A 24,471-nucleotide genomic window follows, 5' to 3' on the forward strand; every position below is an offset into this window, starting at 1 on the left:
TGTTTTACTATTGCGTGAGATAAAGGGATGGGGGGAAATGGCTTTTGGCCTTTGGGCAGATTAGTGGTGACACGTGGGACAGGACAGCACCTATTTCTGGCTAGGGGAGGAAGACATGCGTCTGGGAGGATAAGAAATGGCTTAGCTAAATATATTTAAATATCTGAGTCAGTTTCATTACCAAGGGCTTTTAAACTAGTACTTGGGTCAACAATCTTCTCTCCCACAGATCCCTAAGTAGTAGGTTAACCTGTTCTCCCTTTCCTGTTTGAAATGTCTTAATCAAGTAATTGCCATGGCAGTTGATGAAGATTTAAGGCTCAGTCCTATCCTAAGGCATGCATGTACTAGTTATTTAATACAAATCAGTGCTGATTTGCTCATTTCACTTGTCCCATCAGCTTGGTTAATGCACATCTGACTTTCAAGGGCTGCACTGACAATACGCGGCAGGGTTACTCAAATGATGGGGCTTGCCACCCCATCCCTAACCTCAGGGACTGGTGACCAGTCACATGCTTCTGTTGTTTCCAACAGCTGCTTATGCACCCAGTCCTGGCTGTTCCATTTCATCACATACACATACTTATTTGCTGCATTCTTTTCCATTCACACAGCACTTGAAGCCACTAACATCAAAAGTAAAAACCTTCAGCTCACAATAAAAAAAGCCAGCTAAGAATCTCATGGTTGACAAACAATGGAGCCGCTTATATCAGAATAAATCTGAAAAAAACGTTCTGGAACAGCTAAGTTTTCACCTAGTGATGGAAAATCAATAGTGAGGAAACTTGACACATCTCACCAGGGGGAACATTCCACAATGTTGATGACATGATGGAGACGGCCAAGCCCCACGCTCTTGCACTCCTCACATATGTGGAAGTGGAACAGGAAGGCAAAAAGGCAAAAGGGAAATAAATTCTCAAAAGTGCCTGAGTTTATTAAAGACCATTTGTTTCAGAAAGAGTTTTCCCACTTCAGGGGCAATTAAGTAAGAAACTCTCTTAGCCGTAGGGCATTCCTGAATCAAAAGATGGAAACAGGACCTGCTGATCAGAGCACAGGAAGGCACCTACGGGAGGTGGCATTCTTTAAAAGTCATGTAAATAGCAGGTAGGACTGAGCTGCAGCAGCCAACATAAACAGAAATAAAAGGTACGGGTGTAACAGCAATGGACTTGAAGGGCAAGTTGGATTGCTACGCAACCCTAGCGAGCCCGGAGGCTGCCTGTTGAGGAATACAGATCATATGGGAACTGGTGTAATAAAATTTCATCAACATGAAATGGCCAGCTTAATACTTTGCCTTGAAACCTACCCAAACAGGGCTTACACTCTACATGCAAAACAACACCAGATAAACAAATCATTCTAATCAGCTCATGAAGAATATAATTAGTGAGAGTGAGTTGTGTTTATACCCGATTCATTCATACAAAACAGAAGACATGGAGGTTGCACATGCTCCAAGGTCAGGCAGCATCAGCATCTGAAAGAGTACATAAAGCTAAAGGTGGAACTAAACCCACACAAAAACGGCAGCCTCATGTTGAGTCTCTTTCCCCCAACCTGGTAGCATCCACCTCAGTTTGCCCCATGACTCCTGACATGATGCTGTGTGCTTCCTTACCTAAATGAGAGGGGTGGTGACAACGCAAAGTCATTACCTCGGATTCAGGGTAAGTTGTACTAGACATTAAAGGGCAAAAATCAAACTCCTTTTTAATGACATCCCCATATCTTCCATAATGCCTAGTGACACAACTGAAATAAGTTGCTTTCCCCTTTACTTTTGAATCACACCTGAAACACTCTAGGGATAAAAGCGAAGTGATGGGGATGGGGGAGATTACTGGCTCCTTTCTCCCTCTTGCACACAGCCCTTTTGCCCATTTGTATTCTCTTCTCTCGCTGCTGAAAACCACTGGAGCAGCATGAAAGATATCAGAGCAGCCTTCCTTTAATCTCCTTAATGCCTGCTAGGGTAGCTCTTTGCCTCAGCTGAGGCAAAAGGTCATTGTTTCCCCATCTGAACAGATGTTCCCAGACAAAGAAAACCAAAGAAAGGTTGCTGAGGCAGAACTCAGGTCTAGAGGACATATCAGCAGTTGAAGGGGAAGGAAGCCCTACAATAATGTCATAGTTATAACAATGACTGCTAGCAAAAACTCAGGCCACCAGAATGTGAATGGCTCTCTGTGTAGTTTCTAAAAACAGAAGGGCAAGCTACTCCAGTCATTCCCAGGAATCATTCCCTCTGATCTGGAACAATATTATTACTACTGCTATATGTTTACATAGCACTATTTGTTAGTGTTCAAAATGCTTCACATATATCATGCCAGTGACCATTACAACAACTGTGTAACTGATCCCTGGCTATGGTCTGAAGGCACATGAGGCCACCATCTTGTTGAAGCTAAGCACGTCTAGGTCTGGTCAGTGCCTGGATGGGAGACTGCCTGGGAACCACATGTATCCTGCCTTGGGTTCCATGGTGAAAGAAAGGCAGGGTATAAATGTAACAAACAAATAAACTGTGTAGAGTGGGCCAGTATTATTATCTCCAGATGACGGTCAAAGCAGAAAGAAAATGACCTTCCTAAGGTTACATAATGAATTCATGGCTAATGCAGCATTTGAACTGAAGACTTCCTGGCTCATAAATTACAGCTTTGCCTACTATGTTGGACCAACTTTCAAAAGAAGGAAGCCCATCTCTGTTATTCCGAGACAGGTGTGAGCTAGTAGTGATGATATATTGGCATAAGGAAAGCATTTTGCAAAAGCTTTATGTATGTATTTGTTTTTTCATTCATTTGTGTATATATTCTGTTGCAAATCCTAGGGCTGAACTCAGGTGTCAATAACAGGAAAAAAGGTTCTAGTCCCAGTGAACACTGGCACAAATGAAACCCAACCAGGTCTATATCTATTTTTACAAAGGTATCTAGCCCAGAAAAGGCCAGTGACAGTTCTCCAGGGATTCTGGCTGAAGTTTTCCCTGTCCAGTTACTTGAAATCCTTTTTAGCAAGAATGTTCAAGGTATGTGCTCTACTGCTGAGCAAAATCTTGGAACTTGCATGATAGATATCAATCTATAACCACTGTGAAGTATAAAATGATAAATTATATCTCTCACAACTCTGTTCATGAACAGGACAAACAAGGAAATACCTCTTCATAACTTTTAAAGCAGTATTTAATTTTTTTTAAAATCACCCCTCCACAATAAATGTATGGAGTTTACCATCACAGAGTGTTTTGATGGCCAATAGCATAAATAACTCTATAAAGAGTTCATAGAGGATAGGCCAGTCAAGAAGGTATTTTAGCCAGGTATTCAGAGGTAAGAATGGAACCACCATATTCACATGCAGAACAAGCTGAGGACAAGAAACAGAGCATGGTTCTCCATCATGCCCTATTTGGCAGCTTCCCAAGTAGCATCTGTTGGAAATAGTGTGGGAAAAGGTGGGCCATTAGTCTGAAATGGAAGTTATTATATTCCCCATTGTGGAACAAACCAGCTTGTGGCAGAAGGTACCTGTTTTAAGTGTTATAGTGTGGCATGGGGCTTGAAGTTCAAGCACTGATAAAGAGGCCTCAATGAGGAAGTCTGTTCCTCACAGCAACTATGGATTTTTAAGACCCAACTACTTATGAAGAGTGGGGGAGACATAAGAGAGGGGTCAGGGTTCCGCCCTGCCTGGACCACGCACCTGAGGTGTCACCAGGGGAGCAGCAAGTAGAGCAAAACACTCCACACTGCCAGTGACCCTGAAGAGGTTTTAATGTTCAGGCTTCTTATGATAAAATGTTATGCATTTGCTACTTAATATTCTGTTTTTTGCTTTTGTGTACACTGCTTATAAATGTGACTCATTAAGCTGTGTGTAAACATCTTGATTAAATAAATAATAGCCAGTGGATTTAGCTATCCCTGCCCCAGGATGACAGGCCCCCACAATTCCCTGGGTTCCTGCCAGTTTTCAGACTGTTCTCCACTCACACACCACAGGAGCAGAAAAGGTGATGAGTCGGGAAGGAGCTTCAGAGTCACCACTGAAATGCCCAGCTACCTGCATGTGAGGCTACTCGGGAGGAGAAGTAGTACCTGACTAAGAACCAAAAGGGGTGGAGCCTCCAGCTCCCACATAGGCTCCTAGCCTGAGCTGATTCTTTGTGGAACTAACAGTTCTCTCCCAAACACCAGCTTTTTGGACCTCAGAAAATAGGCAGCAGAGTTTAGGCAAGGAAGATACACATGTGAATGAGTGGCTAAAACAGATGTCTGAAGCTGAGAAATTTCCTCACCAAGGGAACCAGCATTCCTTATCCAAAAAAACAACATGCTACCTCATATTAAGAGAGGAAATTCAGATCAACAAACATGGAATTAGATTTTATATGTATACTGAGAAATTCCCAGAGTTATTTGTATTCTCCTCCACTCTACCCCTGTCTGGGCATACAGTTAAGCAATGTCTGCTCTTAATCCGTATTGAGTGATTTAAAAAACAAAACAAAATAGTATAGCTTATGTTACATAGCACAGCAATTTTGATTTACATATGTAAAGACTTGATTCTATCTGCATCCAGATGTTTAGAAAAGGAAGCGGCTTGTATCCCACACCTCCCTTTTGGTCCCTAAGAGGCCATAAACTGTTGGGTGACGCAAACCTGTAGCTGTCCCAATTCCCCCCAGCTCAGGCCCAAAAATGTAGACATGGCCATAACTTGGGGGGGGGAGAGTATTTATAAGCATCTCAAATGGGTTTGATATCATCAACAAGGTCTTGGGCCTTTATGTCAAAGTTTATTAGCTAGGAACATAAAAACAGTTACAGAAATAGAGGGCAAACAGTCTGTTCAAAATAAATGTTAACTTAATAGCTTGAAACGGTCTAGTAGACAATACCTCAGATTACAAGACCCTAACATTATATAAATTAGGCCCAGAGCTTGGAAAAGTTACTTTTTTAAAACTACAACTCCCATCAGCCCCAGCCAGCATGGCCACTGGATTAGGCTGATGGGAGTTGTAGTTCAAAAAAGTAACTTTTCCAAGCTCTGATTAGGCCAGTGAAGGCTAATTTCACAAAATGGCTGACTGTCATAAGGAAAAACCACAGATGTTTGTTTTCTATTTTAATTAGTGCATTTTGAAAAATCTGGACCACTGAAGTTCAGCATATTTTCATTGTTTGATCAATCTTGTGCCAAGACATGTTTCTTAGGGTTTTCTGTTAGGGACCCTCAAGAAGAATTCTATGCATTTGATCATGTGTATTTGTTCATGTAAATAGAAGAAAGGGAAGCAGGAGAGAGGACATTTGGTAGGGAATTGGTTTTCATTCTCTTTTAATTAGTTTTCTAAATCTGCCAGTGAGGAGTGGGATGCGACAAGGGAGGAGAAATGTTAATATACTGCAAACTGCCTTAAGCCTACAAGTGACAATAGAATATAAACTGGAACAATGGGTTTGGGTTGATGAAGCAAACAACTCTCTTTATGTTAAAGACCTTCAACCTGTTTTTTGCTAGCTATGTGTAATGTTCCCAAAATACAAAAAAATCTCTGAAAGTCACATTCCATGTAAGCCAAGGATGGGTCTGCAGATACTTGCTTGGATCTAGTTTGTGTCACAGTCAAACCCACCGCCTGCTAGGGATAGAAAGATCACTCAACTTCAGTTCTTCCAGTTTCTCATTTTTCCAATCTTAAATTCACTTCTCCACCTTTCTGCAGCAATTTGAGATTTTATTTTTTTTTAAAAAATGCTCATAATAATTCTCCAGCATTTTAGTGCAAATTTCTCCAAACACATTTTATAAGTCATTTCGCATCATATAATGCATTTTGCATGTTATTTTCACTCATATATTCATTTGCATGCACACTTTCTCCTAATATATACATTTTTATAAGCATTGTTTGGTTGGAGAACTGCATTGCAAAATTTGAAGGAGTGCAAATTTTGAAGGATGGCTGTGTTTCCGTTCTCATATTGTTTCAGAAAGCGTGGATTTGGTAAATTTCAGCTTGAAATGTGAACTGAATTGAAATTCTCACCCATTTCTACCACCTGCCAATCCATGGGGGAGGGGGGGAGGCAGGTAGAGGCCAGGTACGTATGTGGCAGAGAACAGCAGCGAGCTAAAGCTCAAACTGCACATTATTGTGGGAGATGTATGTTTAAAACCAGATCTGTGCACAGGGGAGATGAATCCTCTCATCATGTATATTCCTGTCACCCTTTTCCCTATGGGCTTTTCTCTTTTCTGATCTCAATTTTGGTAGTGAAGCCAGAAAAGTGATGTTGTGGGACATACAGCAGGAAGAAAAGGCATGCAGCAGGAAAGGTCTGCACTTCTCAGCTATATATCCATTTTGCTCATCAAATTAAACCCTACACACCTATCTCTCATTTCTTTGAGCAAATCTGGGTTTTAAAACATGGCTCTGCTGTCTTCACATGCAGTTTGAGCCTGAGCCCCTTTGCTGCTCAGAAAAAGAGCAACTTTTGGCTGGAAACCTTTATAGAGGTCAGACCCTGTCATGTGACTAGCTATGACTATTGGTAGTTGCTTCCTTTCATCAATGCTCATCATATTGCACAAACTAAATCCATCTGGCTGCATCTGTGGAAGAGGTAAGACACCAAGGCTCACTCTATCAGCTTGAGTAGAATCAACTGCAGTTTGGCTTGTCCTTTCTCAGAACTACCTCCCTCAGTGGCCATTCCACCTGCTCATCATTAAAACATTTATGTATCTTATGAAGAATTGGTACTTGAATTTGATTTCTCTCTTTTCCCCTCCCTGTTCCTTTTCCTTTTGTTTTATGTCTAATAGATCAGGGGTTCCTAAACTGCAGTCCATGGACCCCCAGTGGTCCAGAAGGTTAATTCTGGTGGTCCATAGCATGCCCACAGTAAATATTCATATTGATTTTTAATTGTATTTTCATTGCTTTTTTATTTCTTATTCCTTTTTTATTGTATCACAATCTGAATTTTATGTAGTACAAATTGTAATATTTTAAAATACAATATAAGAAATAAAAGAAGCAATAAAAATACAATTAAAATCATACAGCATCTAGCACAGCACATTGCAATTGCTACAATTGCAGAAAAATCATGGAATGGTCCGTCAAGACCATCAGCAATTTTCACGTGGTCTGTGGGGAAAAAATGGGAACTGCTGTAATAGATAGCAGTCCTGCAATTCATAATTATTATACAGTGCCAAGTAAATGTTGACACTTTACAGATTGATCAATCAATCGATAGATCCCAGCCACTCACCCACAAAGGTCCATACATACACAACAACCCTGCTTGTATTTGATGCTTTGTTTCCCAGCTTCTCTCATAGTAAACGAATCATCTGACTCATTCACCAAGAGGAAGGTTTGCAGGCTGCCACTTAAGCCACAGCCTACTAACCATGAACAAAGGACTGCAAAGAGAGAGGGAAAAGGTAACGGTCACATTTAGAGTACTGAGGTGAACTGAAGAAGTGCCATGAGGAGCAGTTGGGCTTCTCGTTTTGGTCCAAGCCAACTATGCTTCAGGCCCTGAAAGATACTGCCTAGCACCACCTGCATGCTTTCTGTTTCAGTGTTCTCCAATGAAAGCGGGCTCTGAAACTGTTGGAGAATTCTTTCTCCTTGGGATCTTTTGCTGAGGGTCCTTTAAGTAATCAATGACGCAGGCTTAAAGCAAAAAGGTAGGCCTTTATTTCTACAAGCATATGCAGGGTCAGTCCCCCCTAAAGTCTGGAAGGGACTGCAATGAGGCATGGTGTGCACATATCTTTTAGAGTGTACAGTTACAGCATGTGACAATGATTTAACCAATCCCCCAAGTTTCTTCCCCTTGTAACATAACAGTTTCTTCCCTCTTGAAATATTTCCAACCAGCCAGATAGTTTTATTAAAAGGAATTCATGGATATTCATAATCAAGTAGATACCTCCCATCCCCATTGTATTCATTGATGTCAATCTGTCCCCTTGGCTGATATTACCACTATTCTACTGTCATATATTACTGATGATCTTGTACCGTTTTGAAACCAATATGTACCATTCCATTCCATTCTATCATGGCTCCTGACCAGTCAAGCTGGTCAAGAATATCTCTTAGGACGTTACAACATGTTCTTTGAGTGATACCATGATTTCAAAGCCAAATCTGGCTCTCCCTAGAGTGACTGGCAGTTTCTATGTGAAATTCTGCTTATAACTACTTTGCTATAGAGAAATATTAATTTTAAATCACCATGTTATAACCAAATGCCACATAATCTAAAGAATATAATATAAAGAATGATTAGGGAACACAGTAAGATTAGATTTTATCTTTTATTGTTTTTAGATTTTTAATACAATACATATTGTATGCCTATGTTGTATGTCGCCCAGAGTGGCTGGACAGCCAGCCAGATGGGTGACTAATAAATTCAATCAATCAATCAATCAATCAATCAATAGTAAAGGAAAAGGGGTAAATGGCAGCCAGCCGCTCTCCATCAAACACAGAGGGAAGCAGAAAGGTGGCCTACACACTTATTACATTTATGGAATAAAATTATACATATCATGCTATTATAAAAACTGAATGTCAAACTAAAATTTTATCTTGTCTTTCACTTTGATTCCATTATGAAGATTTTCCTTAGCTGCTCTATAATATCAGAAACCTGATTTCCAAAATCACAAAGAAGAGGTATATTAATCAAGAGGTCGTAGGCATTGGGTTAAACAATACTAAATTAATGGCTTTAGCCATTCTTGGCACAGAGAGATGCTAAGGAATTTGCAGCAAAGTGAGCTTAACCCTTTTTCTGCTTTCTGTACACACAGGCCTGCTTTTAATGCCTGCTGTGTGTGACTAAGGGAAAGAAATCCATTTCTCCTTTATCAGTTTTCAAGGGCCCAGATTGGACCCCTTAAGGGGTTCTCCATCATTCCACCATCCGAAGCTAAAAAAAAAAGCTAAAATTCTTCTTAGGACTAATTCTGTTTGTACCTAGCCCCACCCCATGGGTACTCCTCCTCCAGAGGAATAATCTGGGGTGGCACATAGAAAACAAGAGATCCTTCATCAAGTTCATGAGGACTGTCAGGAACACCCTCTCTGGAAAGATAGCTTTCCTGTGCAATGCCCATCTCACGTTCAGCTTGTGTGAATCTCTCCTGGCTTTCATTTCCTGGCTCAACCAGTGGAGCTAGTAAATCAATGGGCTTTGGAGAGACCCAGGAAATCTCCTCCCCCATCTCATCATAACTGAGCCAGTGTTTACATGCCCCATTTGCTTCAAAAGCTTCATGGCCCTCCATCGTTTTTGAGGACACAAGAGTGGCAGGCAAGTTAGGGTGAGCCCCACCCACCCTCCTCAGCTGCTCCTAGGTTGCAGTTAAAAATGAGATCAAGCCACTTTGTGGACAAGTATCTGTATCCTGCTGTATAGACCCCCTTTGATCGTCTTTCTTTCCCTCGCCTTGGATTATAAGGGAAAGGAGTTGAATTTCTTCTTGGTCTCAGTTTATACTGGCAAGGAGGTGGATCAGGAACACCAGAGCTGGAGCCAACACTGTGGAGGTTGCTGTCATCTACACTCTGATATCTACTGTTGCCCAGGTCCTTCAGCTGAGGTTCCACAGCAATGTCAGGCAGACTTGATGCCATCCTGTCAGAGCTGGAGTAAATACCTTTTTCACATATTACTTTTTTCCTTGTTGCTCTTATTTTCCATATTGGAAAAATCCAAAACAGCAACAATGAAAAGAAATTGGTGCTGCCCATTACATTGGAGGGTTCTGAATGTAACCATGTTAGTCTTTAAACATATTTGAAACAGTTAACAGTTACTGAAGTGCTGTACCTTTTTTCAAGGAAAAAGTTTGAAAAGTTGGCTTGTGATCAAGGAAAAGCACAAACAGAAAATACTTAAACTATATTCTTCTTTAATGTGAATTTATTTTCAATGGATTGTTTCAATAGGAGGGGTTCAGACAGTCCCCCCCATGTTCTAAGAACACATGAATGAGGTCACAGGGCTTTATGGCTTATTTTTGACCCTCTCCCCCAGAGTAGGAGTCACAAACACTCATATATGTGTTTTGCATATACCACTTTATGCTGGTACTGACACATGCGTGTAACAATTGTAGATATAAGGAGGTCTTTGATGTGTGAGGTGTGTCATCTAAGCCCCCTAATATGATGACTCCTGATCTACAATAGATATTTGACTAGGTGGCATAAAAAAGCCCACACTAGCTCAGGATAATGCTTTGTGTGTGTAATTAAGCTGCTGTAAGCACAGGGCTTTGCATAGCTCCCTGGCATAACAATTTTATGCCTCTAGAAATCTTAAGAGGAAGTCAAATCTCCGGTAAAAGGGGTCGAGGTCCACTCAGCCTTCCATCCATCCATGGTTGGTAAAATGAGTACCCGGCATATGCTGGGGGGTAAAGAAAGAAAGACCAGGAAAGGAACTGGCAATCCCACCCCACACATACGGTCTGCCTAGTAGACATTGCAAGACGTCACCCTAAGAGTCAGAAACGACTTGCACTATACGTGCGGGAACACCTTTACCTTTACCTTTAGAAATCTTAATAGAATTATTTGAAATATTTGCATATACAGTCCTTTGTAGCAGACTCCCATTCATTAGAACGTGTAATGGAATAAAGACTGTAGCATTTGAAGAAAAGTAAAATAAGACACAACTATGATTTAGGAAAGTTAAAATAATTAGTGGAAAAAGACTTGGGCTGCAGTGAAGTAGATTAGTGTTCATGTCACATTTCTTTTATGCAAGTTCTTTTACAGACTTTAAATTGAAAATGTAAATAATGAACTTACCCAAGTTCTTTGATCAGGCAATTGGAACTGGGAGCAAAATTGAAACAAAAACAACACATTATTCCTGTATTTGGATCCCTTGTTGCAATTAATGTATAGTTCATGCTACAATAAATTTGTTTGTCTTTAAGGTGCTACAACTCTTTGCCCTTCAGGAAATGGGTTGTTTGCATTTGAAGTGACATTGGGCCAGTGCACTTCAGTGGTAACCATAGTTAAGGTTAGTGCTGACATTTCTTTTAAGGCAGAAGAGGTCAATTTGATCCAAGGAAGGTAGCAAGGTGGGAGGAAGGAGAGTATCTTCCTGAAACTGGCTCCCCATTTCTTAACTGTAGTTAAGAGGCAGCCAATGCCATGTCAGTCCATCATATCCAAAATGCAGTGTAGCTGTTAATTCTTACATTCCAAAATGATCATTTTCAAAAAAAATCAAGGTCTATTCATTTTAGGGTGGTTTTTTTTCTTAAAATGGGGGTTTGCATGTTTTGGTCGTAATAGTTTCCGATAACTTTTATCGGGCGTTATGGGCACATTTATCAACCACTAAAGCTAATCTTTGTGTGATGATTAAAATAGTAACATTAATATAACTCACTACATAATAATGAGCCAAATTCTGCCTTTGAAACCAAAGTAGCATCTCTTACTTTGCTTTGATCCTAATTTTCCAACCATCCTAATTTTCCAACCATTTAAACACACTCTCTCTCAGACAGAGTGAAAGACTCAAGCTAAAACTTGGATAACAATCCACCAAGATCTCAATAAACTTAATGTTTGTTTTAGTTTTTTGCTACGTGCTGTCCTGTCTTGGTGTATCATAAATTGTGAAGACGTACATTACAGGATGTGAGCTGCAGGAAGAGGCAAAACAGAAATAGGTCTAGGACATATGCAAGAGTCTCAGGTGAGGATACACCAAGGAAGACTAACAGGAATTCAGGACTGGCATCGGACATCATGTCACTATACATTACAGCTGCCACATGAACTAGGTTAAATCACTCCAGGAGGCAGCTGGTTTATTACCATGTGATAAGCCATTTGTGTGGGGAGGCTCACCACATGGCAGGAATGATTTTCTTCAGTCCTCACAAACCTTTTTTCAGACTGTTGTGCTGATGTGGGTAAAGTTACCGCAACTGCACAGTGGATTGCTCCACACAAACAATTTATCAAGTCATAACAACAGCCATGAATGGAAGTGTTTTAAAGCAGGCTTTGCGTGGTGGCAGTAGTATGCAAAAGAAAAGAGCAAGCAGGCAGGCTTAGGGAGAGTCTCTTTCGCTGACAGCTGATTGGCTGAGTGAATGTGTCAAAGTTCCTCTTTCCATCCCCATGAAGAGCAATATTCATATTTATATTTGTGTGCCACCAACACGTGGATAAGGTTATGTGTGTTTCAGGTGCACTATGCATATGTCCATATGCATGCAGGCCAGATTTACATGATTCTTGTCCTCAAAAAGGGGAGACACAAGTCATACCTACATATGTATATGTCTCCTTCTGAGCTCATACCTTCCTTCACCTCACACATTATTTTACATGCCACAAGGAAGATTCCATGAGACACAGCCACATTCTTGTGAGGCAGACCTGCTGTCTGGCCTTCCATTAACCTCTTACTACATCCTTTTACGGGGCTACTGGGAGGGGCTACCAATGTTCACTTGTTGTGCTTTAACTTGGATTCCTGCATTGAGCAGGGGGTTGGACTCGATGGCCTTATAGGACTCTTCCAACTCTACAATTCTGTGATTCTATGATGCTAAGTCTATTAGTTCTAGCTGCATCTCATTCCAGCTGTAGCATCAGAGGTTAGGAAATGAGTTCTCTGACACAGGGTTTATCAATATTTGTAGCTCAGTGGCAGAGCACATGCTTTCCATTCAGAAATCCCAGGTTCAATCTCCAGAATTTCCAGATAGGGCTGGGAGTGTCCCCTGTCCGAAAACCACTGTCAGTCCGTGTAAAGAATACTGAGGAACATAGATTGTGGGTGTGACTTGGTATAAGACACCTGCTCATGTTCCTCTGTTATGACCCCATTTGATTTTTGGTCTTCCTTTTGATCCAGAAGGTTATCCAAGGATACCCACTTTAAAAAATAAAATACTGTGCAATTGGGCGTGTTTTCTTCCCCTCTGACACATAGCACCTGGGGTGGCATTTTCCCCAATCCACACAATCTCATCACCATCATTATCACAGCAACCCTATGAGGTAGGCTAGGCTGAGAGTAACTGGGTCATGGTCACCCAGTCAGCTTCATGATTAAGCAGGGATCTCAGCACATGTCTCCCCACTCTAGCAACCACGGCACTCCGGGTCGCAGATCATGGTAGCTTTTAAATCCCCATTAATATAGTGTTAGCCACCAAACAAAAATATCCTTTAAAGAGGCAACAGGTTTGTGTACATATATTATTCTCCACAAATAATACAAAGTGATGGTTTGCAACGTGGAAGAGTGACTGGCACCAGTATATATGGATGGGAGAGAAGGGTTGATACAAAGAGTTCACGGCACCCACATCCCATTAGGCCACAACAGAACTTTGGTTACTGAACACTCTTCGTACTTTAAACTCAGTGCCTCTGATCGCTGTGAAGGTCACGACAAGCTAATCCCATGAAAATAACACCTCATTCTGCAATCATATACCCACTTATCTGGAAGGATTTACTTCTGAATAGACATATATAGGATTGTGCTGTCAGTTACCCAATTTGTGTGGAACAGCCCTATGACTTTTTAAAAAACTTGTTTCCTATAGTATTTTCACTAAAAAAAACCACCACCATATAATAGCTGTTTCAAACAAGCAGCTCTTCATATGAAATCCACCATGTGAAGATTTTAACACCCCCTTAGGAAATAAATGTTGGAAGTGGCTCTCAGTATGAAGTTGACAGATGGAAAAGATGTTATGAAGTTTAAATAATATTTGCATGCCTTAACAATTTTAAGTACAGGCAAGAAGATAGTCAGAATTGTGCTGTCTCTTTCTTCTTCATCACAAAAAGTGTAGTTATGAGCAAAAAGAAGATGCCGCATGGTACCCTTTCCTTCTTACATTGTTCTATGTCCATTTCCTTCTTGCTCCCCCACCTCCAGGATTCCTGTTCTTTATTCTCCTCCCGTTTCCAATATGTATTTATGTATTTATTACACAAGCCTCAAAGTAGCTCAAAATAGCATTTTTGCTTCACAACAACCCTATAAGGTAGCTTAGGCATAAGGCCAGGTTTGGACCTCTATAGGTCTGCAGGAATTTGATCCTGAATTTTAATTATTTTTATTTCATTTATTTAAAATATTTATATGCTGCTTTATTATTAAAAATATCTAAAAGAGAATTAGAAAACACAGCAAATCAGTATAAAACCATAAAAGAGTAATGCATGTACTGTCATCCAATCCGATCATGTGTAGGCATCGGTACTGAGCAGGTAGCATCTGTCTGAACAAATATGTTTTTGTTGAATGCTTAAAACATAATTATACAGCCATGAGAGTGGCTGTATACCAGCCTTGTCCAACCTTTGGGCCACAGATGTTGCTGGACTACAGTTCCCATAATTCCTGACCATTGGCCATGCTGGCTGAGGCTGATGGGAGTTGCAGTCTAGCAACATCTGGGAACCCAAAGGTTGGACAAGGCTGCTGTATACTATAGCCAGCATGGATTTTTCGCATTCCGCAATGTTAAATTGAAAATACCCCCCCTGCCATTCTGATGCTTCCTATAAGATCATTTCAAAACAAAACCTTACAAAACTTATAGTCCTGAACTCAGAAACACTTGCTTAGCAACCCTTTAAATTTTCATGGTGATACACAAAACAGTCAGAGAGAATCAAGAGATCAAAGTGTAAAAAGAGAGAAACCAGACCCCTGTTGGACGTTTTTCTGTCAGTGGTCTCATAATTTGTTGAAATTAATTAAAAATCAGCCAGGTTCACAGTTACCTGTAATCCTATTACTGACCTCACCCCATACTCTCACCATCTTCTGCAGTTGAAAAATTGAAAAAATGCCTGGCTGATTTTTAATTAATTTCAGAAATTTAACATTGACGTCAATGATAAGAGCAGGCATGCTCAGTAAGAACCAACTGTCAGTGTTTTACAAGACAGACTCACAGCTGTTTGGCTTGGCTAATCAGGCAGCCAGACATTTATTCCACTTTAAACAATCATGGCTTCCCCAAAGAATTCTGGGAAGTGTAGTTTGTGAAGGGTGCTGACAGTTGTTAGGACACTCCTATTCCCCTGACAGAGCTCCAGTGGCCTAAGTGGTTTAACAGTCAACCCCTCTTCTGGGGACTGTAGCTCTGTTAGGGGAATAGGGCATCTCCTAGCAACTCTCAGCATCCTTCACAAACTCCACTTCCCTTTCTTTGGGGGAAGCCTGTCTGTCTAAATTGAAATAAACGTCTGGTGTGGATGTGGCCAGGGGCAGCTTTGGTTTAAATTTGGGTGGGAGAATATATGTACCTGCTATAGAATAAAAAGGTAGGGGAAACCCTAAAAAACAACGATATTGTTCACAGTGTTTTCTTTTGGAAAGGAAAGGGGCTTTCCCTCTGCCCAGTGCCCACCCACCCAATCTCCTACCCTACCCCTACCCCTCCCTCCCCTTCTCTCCCCCTTCCCCCTACCCCCTTCCCTAGGTCAGTTTCACTTATCCTAAACAGAATTATATAGGAGTAAATAGCATTGAACACAAAAAGCATGCAAATGATCAAACCTAGCCTTCCCTCCTCCTCTCCCCTCCCTCCTGCCCCTCCCCTTCTTCCCCTCCCCTTCTTCCCCTCCTCCTCCCCTTCTAATCCCCTCCCTCTTTCTCCTCCTCCCCTATGGTCAGTTTCATGTATCCTAAGCATGATTGCATGGGAATAAATCCCACTGAACTCAATAAGCAAGCAAATGATCAGACCTACCTTTCCCCTCCTCCTTCCCTCCTTCCCCTCCTCTTCCCCTCTCCTTCTTCCCCTCCCCTCCCCTCCTTCCCCTCCCCTCCCCTCCCCTCCCCCCCTTTCCCTCCCTTCTTCCTTCCCTCCCCTCTTCCTCCTCCCCTGCCCACTCCAGCCCTCCCTCCCTCCCCTCCTCCTCCCCCATGGTCAGTTTCATCTAGCCTAAGCATGATTGCATGGCAGTAAATCCCACTGAACTCAACAAACATGCAAATGATCAATCCATTCTCAGCAAGCGTGCATTCCTTACCTCTCAGATTAAAAAGCAGATAAATTCACTAATAGGCAAAAAAAAACCCTCAGGGTTTAAGAACATACCTATAGCCGATTATACCTATAGCCAATAAGATATTTCTATCAAACCTTAAAAAGCAGGGAAATTGGACAGCTATAGTGAATGTACTAGGGGAGCAGGAGACCTGACCTCCTCTCCTACAAATTTGTCAAAATGCAAACACAATTTGGGTTGGTCTTTCACAGTCCAATTGTAGTGAATATATATTAGTGAACATTGTTTGTGTAACCCTAATCTCCAAGGGGAGTCTGTTCCAAACGATAGGTGTCATTACCATAAAAGACCTCTTCCAGGTAAATACAAGATGGAACACTGGTGGCTGTGGTGCCAACCATGACAGCCTCATCTGCTGATCTCAATGAATCATTATGTCTAAATGACAGACGACACTCTTTCAGGTAAAGTTGTTTAGGGCTTTATAAGCCAGCAGAAAAACCTAAACCTGGCTTGGTAGCAAATTAGCAATCGGTGCACTTCCCTTAGCTAAGGTGTTATATGCTCACAATATGCTACAGTAGTGAGTAGCCATGCTGCCGCATTCTGCACTAGCTGCCGCTTCTGAACTAGCCTGAAAGGCAGCCCTACATAGAGCACACTGAAGTAATGCCAATGGGTGGGTCACTATGGATAAGCTATGCCTGTCCAGGAATGTTGTTAGCTGCTGCACCAGCCACACCTGGTAAACAAACCTTTTATGGAGAGGTCTTTCCCAATCTGCATCTGTATTGGAATTGTTTTTAAGATTTTTATATTGTTTTATCACTTGTTTGCCACTCTGGGCTCCTCTTGGAGGACGAGTAGGATATTAAATGAATGGATAAATAAATAAAAGACACTCATAGTCATCGTAGCCACTGGGGTCTCTAGTGACAATGATGGATCTACTTCAGAGGGAATGCAACCTTGTCCAGAACAGGCAATTCATCTATTTCCTTGACTCGGGAACTGCTCACTTATAGAGCCTTCATCTTACTGGGGTTCAGCTTCAATTTATCCAGACCACCACTGGTTGGAACCTGATGTAGAACCTTTTCAGTCAATGATTCCTGTACAAGAAAATAGTGTTGCACTTTCTTGAAGATTTCTCTGTTGCCATTCCTCAGGCATTAATCTCCTGCAGCTCAGCCAATCCGTCTGTACGTTATGTATTCCGTTGGCATGCTCTGAGACCAACAACCAGGCCCAGTGCCAGAGGGTGGCCAGGTTGGGCCCTGGTGAATGGCCCCTGCAACCCAGGGGACCCCTGAAGGACCCTTCCTTAGAGTGGGAGGGTGGTGATCCCATTCCATGATCCGCAGCAGCATCGGGTCCAGCAACCTGATGCTGCTGTGGATCATGGAGTGGAAGCTTCCAGGCACCCCCGAGACAGGCAGTGCAGGCTTCAATAAGCTCGCATGCACCACCACTGTTAAGTGTATATGCCATGCATGCAGCGTGTGCATGCTTACCATCACCCAAGATGGTGGTGGGGGATTACCCAAGGTGTTGATGCCCTGCTGTGTGCACACATCATGCACACTGATGTAACAGAAAGGTGGGGTGCATGGACAGGCTTATTAATCCCATGCTGCCTTATCCTTTAAAGTCTGTTTTTATGATGTTTTAAAGTGTTTTTGATACTTTTGTTTGCCACCTTGGGCTCCTGCTGGGAGGAAGGGCGGGACATAAATCAAATAATAAATAAATAATAAAAATCAGGACAGGGTGTTGGTTGGCCACGGGCAGGCTGGTGCCCAAGGGCCCAGTCATGCCTGGCACCAGCCCTGCCAACTACTCAAGATTTCTCTCTGCTCATGACAGTAGGAGGGTAGCTTCTGCCTGGAGCGCCTGTGATCTCATGCTTCCTTGACAACTGATATGCACCTTGCCTGTAGTGTCTGAATCACCACATTGTTCAGATTCAATAATGAGACTAGGTGTTGCAATGCTAGCTTTGCTTCTCTCAGTTCCAGCCAATTTATGCTTTGGCTGGCCTCTCTTTGAGTCCAGGTGCCATTTGTCCTTTGCAGTGTGTTCCCTGGCCTATAAGGCTGGTGTCTGTTGTTTTGGGTCCCTGTACGGGTTCCCTCAACAGGGTGCCCATGGTGATGTTGTGCTTCTTCAGCCACCACTTGAGCGCTGAGCAGAGCTGGGGAGTCACATGTATCTCTCTGAGTTGATTGTCCATGATAAGTGACTGAAAGGATACGAGCATCCACTGCAACGACCTGGTGTGAAACCTTGCCCATGGTGTGACTTGTAATGTTGATACTAGCATTCCTAACAACTTAGCCAAAATCATTGTCCTCTGAGGTCTTTGTTATCGCATTGGACACAGCTTTTATTATTTTCTCTATCCATTCCTGTGACAATGAGGTTTCCTTCTTGAGTTCCTAGATGGTTCAGACTCTGGGAAGGCGCAGATTATGCTTTTTGTGTATCAGAAATCTGTGGTCCTTCAAGGTTGCCAGAGCGATGTTCAAATTTTGGTATGCCTCCTGGAGGCAAGGTGATCAGATTATATACCATTGAGGTAAGGGTACCAATATGTTCCTTCCTTGTGCAGGTGGGGCACTAAGGGCACCATTATTTTTGTGAATACTCTCAGGACTGAGGCCAATCTGAACAGCATTGCCTTCTATTGGAAATGTTGATCTGCATAGGCAGAGCACAGAAACTGGTGGTGCTCTAGGGTGTATGGGCACAGGCAGATATGCTTTCATTAAGTCTACGGAAACCAGTAGTCTTGAGGTTGGAGCGCCTCCCTTGAGGTTAAAATGCCTCCTAAATGGAGTTCAACATTTCCATTTTGAATTTGTGATACGTTACCAATTTGTTTAGATATTTCAAGTCCAGTACTGGCCTCCAAGCACACTCTTTCTTTGGAAAGATGCAGAGCAACGAGTAAACACGCTGAGAATCTTTCTTCTGATGGCACACATTCTATTGCTGCTATGTGTAACAGGTGCTCTATTGCTGTCGACATCAGCTTCCATTTTCTTGAGTCTTGGGGAACGGAGAAGTGATGAATCTGCTTGAGGGTAGGGACTAAAATTCTATCCTGTACTGTAGCGTATCACTTCTTTCACCCACTTGTCTGAAACTGTGGATTCCCATCTGTGGTAGAATCCCCCGTCTGATGGTATGTGTTGGAAGCTCTTTTGACTCTTTCCACCTCTCGTGACAGAATTGTTGGACAATCTGTTGTTTGAGTTCTGTGGTCCTCTTGGACATTCCCAGGATGGTCTGTGTGAACTATAATCCCAGTTTCTGGTCTGAAATCGGGCTGGATGAAAGGACTGCTCTGGCTGAAACCATCTTTGTATACATTTCTCCTCTTTGTTTTGTCCTGCGTTCGGCATTGCCTTTGGTTTTTGTTTGGTTTTGTCTTTCAGCATCTCATCCCCTAAGAGCTTCTTCCCATCAAAGGGCTTCATAGTGAGGATCAAGCCGGAACTTGGAATCTCTTCCCAATGGCACTGCCACACTATTATTCTTGCAACTATCTCTGCTGCTATGGCTCTGCATGCAAATTGTGTTGCATCCATAGATGAATCTGCCATAAATGTACTTGCTGTCACAATCTTGAGGCAAGTATTTCTCAGTCTTTCCAGGTCTTGATTGCTATCTGCTAAGATGTTGCTCTCACAAAAGCTGATGCTGTGCAAGATGCTCATGATGCCAATGCTGCTGCTTTGTGTACTTTCTTTAGTGTGAGATCTAGTTTGCACTCTGTCATATCTCTCAATTGACTTTTCCTGTCTCTGGAAATGTTTTGACATCAGTGCTGAAATGGGTGCATCATTGGCTGAAACCTTCAGCTGTTCCATGATTTCTTGCTCTAGCATGTAATATGTGCTGGCATAATTTAATTGCTGTAAACCACCCAGAGAGCTTCGGCTATGGGGCGGTATATAAATGTAATAAATAAGTATGACAATGATTTCTCTGATTGCAGTGGTGCTTGCCATTCCAGCTTGATCAGTTTCTTTAACAGGTTTGGAACCCTCACTGTCCTTTAGATTGGTTTAGACTCTGCCAAGACAGTTGCCACTCTTGATGTGGCTGGTGTTGGTTCAGGAGTGGCTCCTTTTAATTCTAGTGAAGCCATGGCCTTCATGAGTAAGTATGGCATCAAATGAGAGTCATGGAATAAGTGTGTGGAAACTTGCTTCCTCCATTCAGCATCTTCCATATCTGGAACAGTACCCAGACACTTATCTTCTCCTGATCTGACATCCAGGAGTGGATGCACAGACCCTGATGCTGTTGAATTCATTCTCAATTTACCCCTTGGGGTATTGTGATTCCCTGGGGAAAACTGTGACCTGATGTATTGACTGACATTGCCAATCACAGCCTGTTGATCTAATTGGCCATTGGCATACTATTTGATAATAATTCTGCTGATATCTGTGTCATGAACACCTCTTTAAGTTGTTTAATGAGAATAGGATGTACTGAAAAAAATCTTGTTGTATGAGGCTCTGACCGGAAGTGACAGCATTTGGAAAGGTCATAGGTACAGTATATTCTCTCACATCGTAGAACAAATGAATTGATTTTACTGCAGTACACTTGATTGGCCACATGGTGGCACCTGGCTCAGTAAAGTGTTGTCTTCAAAAACTGTCTTGACAGCCTTTAACCAGAAGGGACAGCAGATACCAAAATATTGGGCCAAAAGTGCTGTAACCTCAATTGACCAAAGGTGGCAGCAGATTCCATTCCTTTTAAAGCAAGTCCATTTTCCTGATTAAGAACTATTGTTTGGCTGCTTACTGGAGAGATGGAATTTAAATTTAAATTTAGGAGTCCCTTCTGACTTGTCTTCTGTGCCAGAAAGTTCCTCCTCATTTAGTGCTTCTAACGAGCCCGCTTGATCTCTGCAGCTACCCTGTGGCCATTGCCTGTTTATGCTACTGCAGTAAGGCCCTAGGTCTGGATCTCTCCTTTCCCCATGATTGGAGTATCCACTACCATAGCTCTGTTTGGGTTAAAGCGCATTACTGAGCTCACTACCAAAGCCGCTACCGTGGTTTCACTTCCTTCGTGCTGCTGTGTTGTTGGTGAGTTTTTTAAAGATCCAAGATGGTGGGTGCTGTTTTTCGTGACATGGCTGGAACCCTCAGTGCGCTACAGCACTTCTTGTTTGCTTGTCCCTGATTTCTTTATGCTTTGGGGCATTCTTTTTCAGTTGATGAAAGAATTAAAGGGAGAGGCTTTCAGTAAATTGGTAAGGAGTGGATTGGTTGTTACAGTAAAATGATCAGAATGCTTAACTCCATTCTATTAACCCCCACAGATCACTTAGTTCAATTAATTCTTGTAAGTAGCAATGAAATTAATTTCTGGCAATCACTTATTATAATTAATTGGTTGGTAATCAGCAGATGAAAATTCATTAGATGTAGAAAATCACAGTGTAATTAATTTGTGGGAACAAGCTAATCATGCAATTAATTTTATCAAGGGAAGCTTAAAGACTGATGCAGTAAGGCAGACTAGCAGCCATAGAAACAACCGTGGTAAAAACACAGTAAGGAATGGAGGCAGTAGAAAAGAAACAGCAGTAAGGATCACAGTGAAATCCCAGCGAGGACCACATGTTTTTTATTTATTTATTAAATTTATATTCTGCCCTTCCTCCTAGAAGGAGCCCAGGGTGGCAAACAAAAACACTAAAAACACTCTAAAACATCTTAGAAACAAAAGACTTTAAAACATATTAAAACATAACACCTTTAAAAACATATTAAAACAAAGCATCTTTAAAAACATCTTTTAAAAAAGCTTTAAAAAATCTTTAAAAAGTAATTCCAACATATGTAACTATACCCCCAAATAACAATGTCAGGTGGACATCCACACACTCCCACACATTTATGCAAGCCTCACTCACAACTTTCCAAGGATTCAAAGGGTTTAAACAGCCAGAAGGGCAATAGTGAAATGGCCTGTTCAAGCGAGGCAGAAAAAACAAACTTGAAGCTGCAGGGGGAGGAGTTTCCCAGAAGCAACCTGAAGCTCTGACTTTTCTCTGCCTCTTCAAGCTATTAGTGGATGATAACCCAACTTGGTGGTGTCCTAGTGTCACTCAAGAAAGCAGATGACAGCTGCAAGCACCTTGCTCATGTCCTCACATCACAGTAACTGAAACTGATCCCCAAAATTAGGTCAGATGGTGCATTGGACATCTCAATGGATTCTGCAACAAAACTGTGGTCCATGTTGCTGCTGATATGAGCAAATTTATTCCCAAAGTGCTTTACAAAAGAGTCACAACAGGCCTCAGAGGGTTCAAGGACTCTATTCACTGATGAAGATGTGAACAATTCTCAGGCCTCCCTGAACAGCTGTGTTGGATAGTTACTTAAGGATGCAACGGAGGAAGTGAAGTAAGCCATTGCTCCCTTCGCTGCCATGCGACAGGCACAATTATATGCTCTTGTTTGATTGGCCTCACAGCAAATCTTACACCATTTGCACTCTAGCTGTTGTCCAGCCTACTTCATTACTTGCAGCTCCCTGGAATGCAGGCTCCACAGTCCTGGAGAGGGCACTTAGCAATTGTGTTTATCGCGTATCACATCTCACTATTCCACCGCAAGATTATGGCAACAGAATCACCAGCTCTATCCACAGGAAAATCCCCTAGAGCATTCAGAAATTCCTCAGATTCCATAAATCTTTGGGGACATACCATCTGGACATGCCCCACATCCTTGCAGGGGGGAATTAAAAATATGAGACCAATTCTCACCAGAAAATGATCTAACCATGATATATAGGGAGGGGTTGTTGTGACCCTTCCCCCTGGTATTGCAACATGCAAATCTAACCATCAACACACACATTGTATTTGCTATGAAACTGGTGCTGAAAGCATTCGCCCTGTGGTGGCTGATTCTTCATTCCATTGCACTATTTTCATTGGGTCCATCACACTGCAATTGTTCCATGCTTTCCATCATATGTGGAGGCATGGTAAGAACTACATCCAATGAGTTTTCTGTTTGAACACTTCCAAAGTTAATGCGGGGAGTGCTGTCAGGTTCCACAGTCCTGGAGGCATGGAAGGCAGTTTTGTTTACCAGCATCCTCATAACAAAATGTAACTTGTTTCTGGGTCCTAACACTTTAACTACTGCATCACACTGGCTCGTTCTCTCAAAAAAAATTGAGATACTAGGATTGAACCTGTGATGGACAGGGCTGGAATCTGTCTTCCTCTTCCTCCAGCCAATCAGAGTTAATGGAATGCTGAGAGGAGGAAATATAAAAAGCACCAGTCAAAGTTTGAGAGGGATGAGTTTGGAAAGGTGGAAGTTCGGAGTATGGGATGATCTGGATTGATAATAAAGTCTAAGCCAAGGGGAAAAGTGAACAAGAAAGTTCAAAGAAAATTCAGTGTTAGAAACAAATGTATCTTTTATGGCTGTGAGCTTGCTAGGAGTTCTTGTTTTGTAAAATGGTTTCAAAAATAAAAGGTTTCTTCTTCCAAGTTCCTCCACTGCCTGGATCACACTTATGACTGCGGAATAATAGTGGAAAACAGTATTGGGTCCCACACAGTATTGGTCATGCACCCAGAGAGATACTGGAACACATTTTAATATATTTATGTTACTGTTAAACATCTTACCACAATCCAGCAATTTTGGTTGTGAGTATGCAGTGAATGGGTGAGGGGGTACAGGTGGCTTTAGTGAGGGGAAGAGAACAGGGAATACATACCTAGTTCTACTCATGAGAAGCATCTGAGGCCTGTCGCAATGGACAGCAGTTTTTTTTTTGCCAGCATGTTCATGACAAAATGCAACTTGTTTCTGGGTCCTAAAACTTTAGCCACTGGTTCTCAAAAAAACAACAATCCATTGAGATACTAGGATTGAACCTGGGGCCTCTTACATGCAAAACAATACACTACGGAGGTACTACATCCCAATCATTTTGTCCTGAAATGCCTTAGGCCAGGTTTCAGCTCGTGTGAACTCTGCATTCTTTGTCTAGATTCTTATGAAATAAATATTACCTGAATATCAGCCTACACTGATTTTTGCAATGTTATGGCCTATCACTAATACAATTGCTGGCAAGTCCTCATAACCCTATCTTCTCATCTCAGCTATGCTTGCTAAGGCGTGCATAATCATTTCCAACAATAAAGAGGTGGCTTTCCAGAGTACTATGGGCCATTATGTTAACCAGGAGGATAACAATCACATCCATATTTGCCTGCAGTGTTTTAAATGAAACATAGTATTGGAAATAAGAATTCCAAGGTCCCAGAACTTTGTTCAACCCCCCTGACCTGACACAAC

The 24,471-nt window shown here is 41.9% G+C and overlaps 1 protein-coding gene across 23 annotated transcripts in view; it reads right to left on the reverse strand.

Annotated features, from left to right (window-relative positions):
- The window catches only part of MECOM (MDS1 and EVI1 complex locus), a 96,745-nt gene that overhangs the window by 22,776 nt on the left and 49,498 nt on the right, over nt 1-24,471 (reverse strand). For 18 of the 23 annotated variants that reach the window (XM_061637272.1, XM_061637273.1, XM_061637267.1 and 15 more), the window contains one exon: nt 10,892-10,918. The exons of the other annotated variants lie outside the window; for them this stretch is intronic. In XM_061637272.1, the coding sequence (XP_061493256.1) occupies nt 10,892-10,918 (27 nt within the window). The remainder of the gene's footprint in view (nt 1-10,891; nt 10,919-24,471) is intronic. 23 annotated transcript variants of the gene reach the window in all.

The sequence above is a fragment of the Rhineura floridana genome, chromosome 7 (assembly GCF_030035675.1).
Source record: "Rhineura floridana isolate rRhiFlo1 chromosome 7, rRhiFlo1.hap2, whole genome shotgun sequence".
NCBI lineage: Eukaryota > Metazoa > Chordata > Lepidosauria > Squamata > Rhineuridae > Rhineura > Rhineura floridana.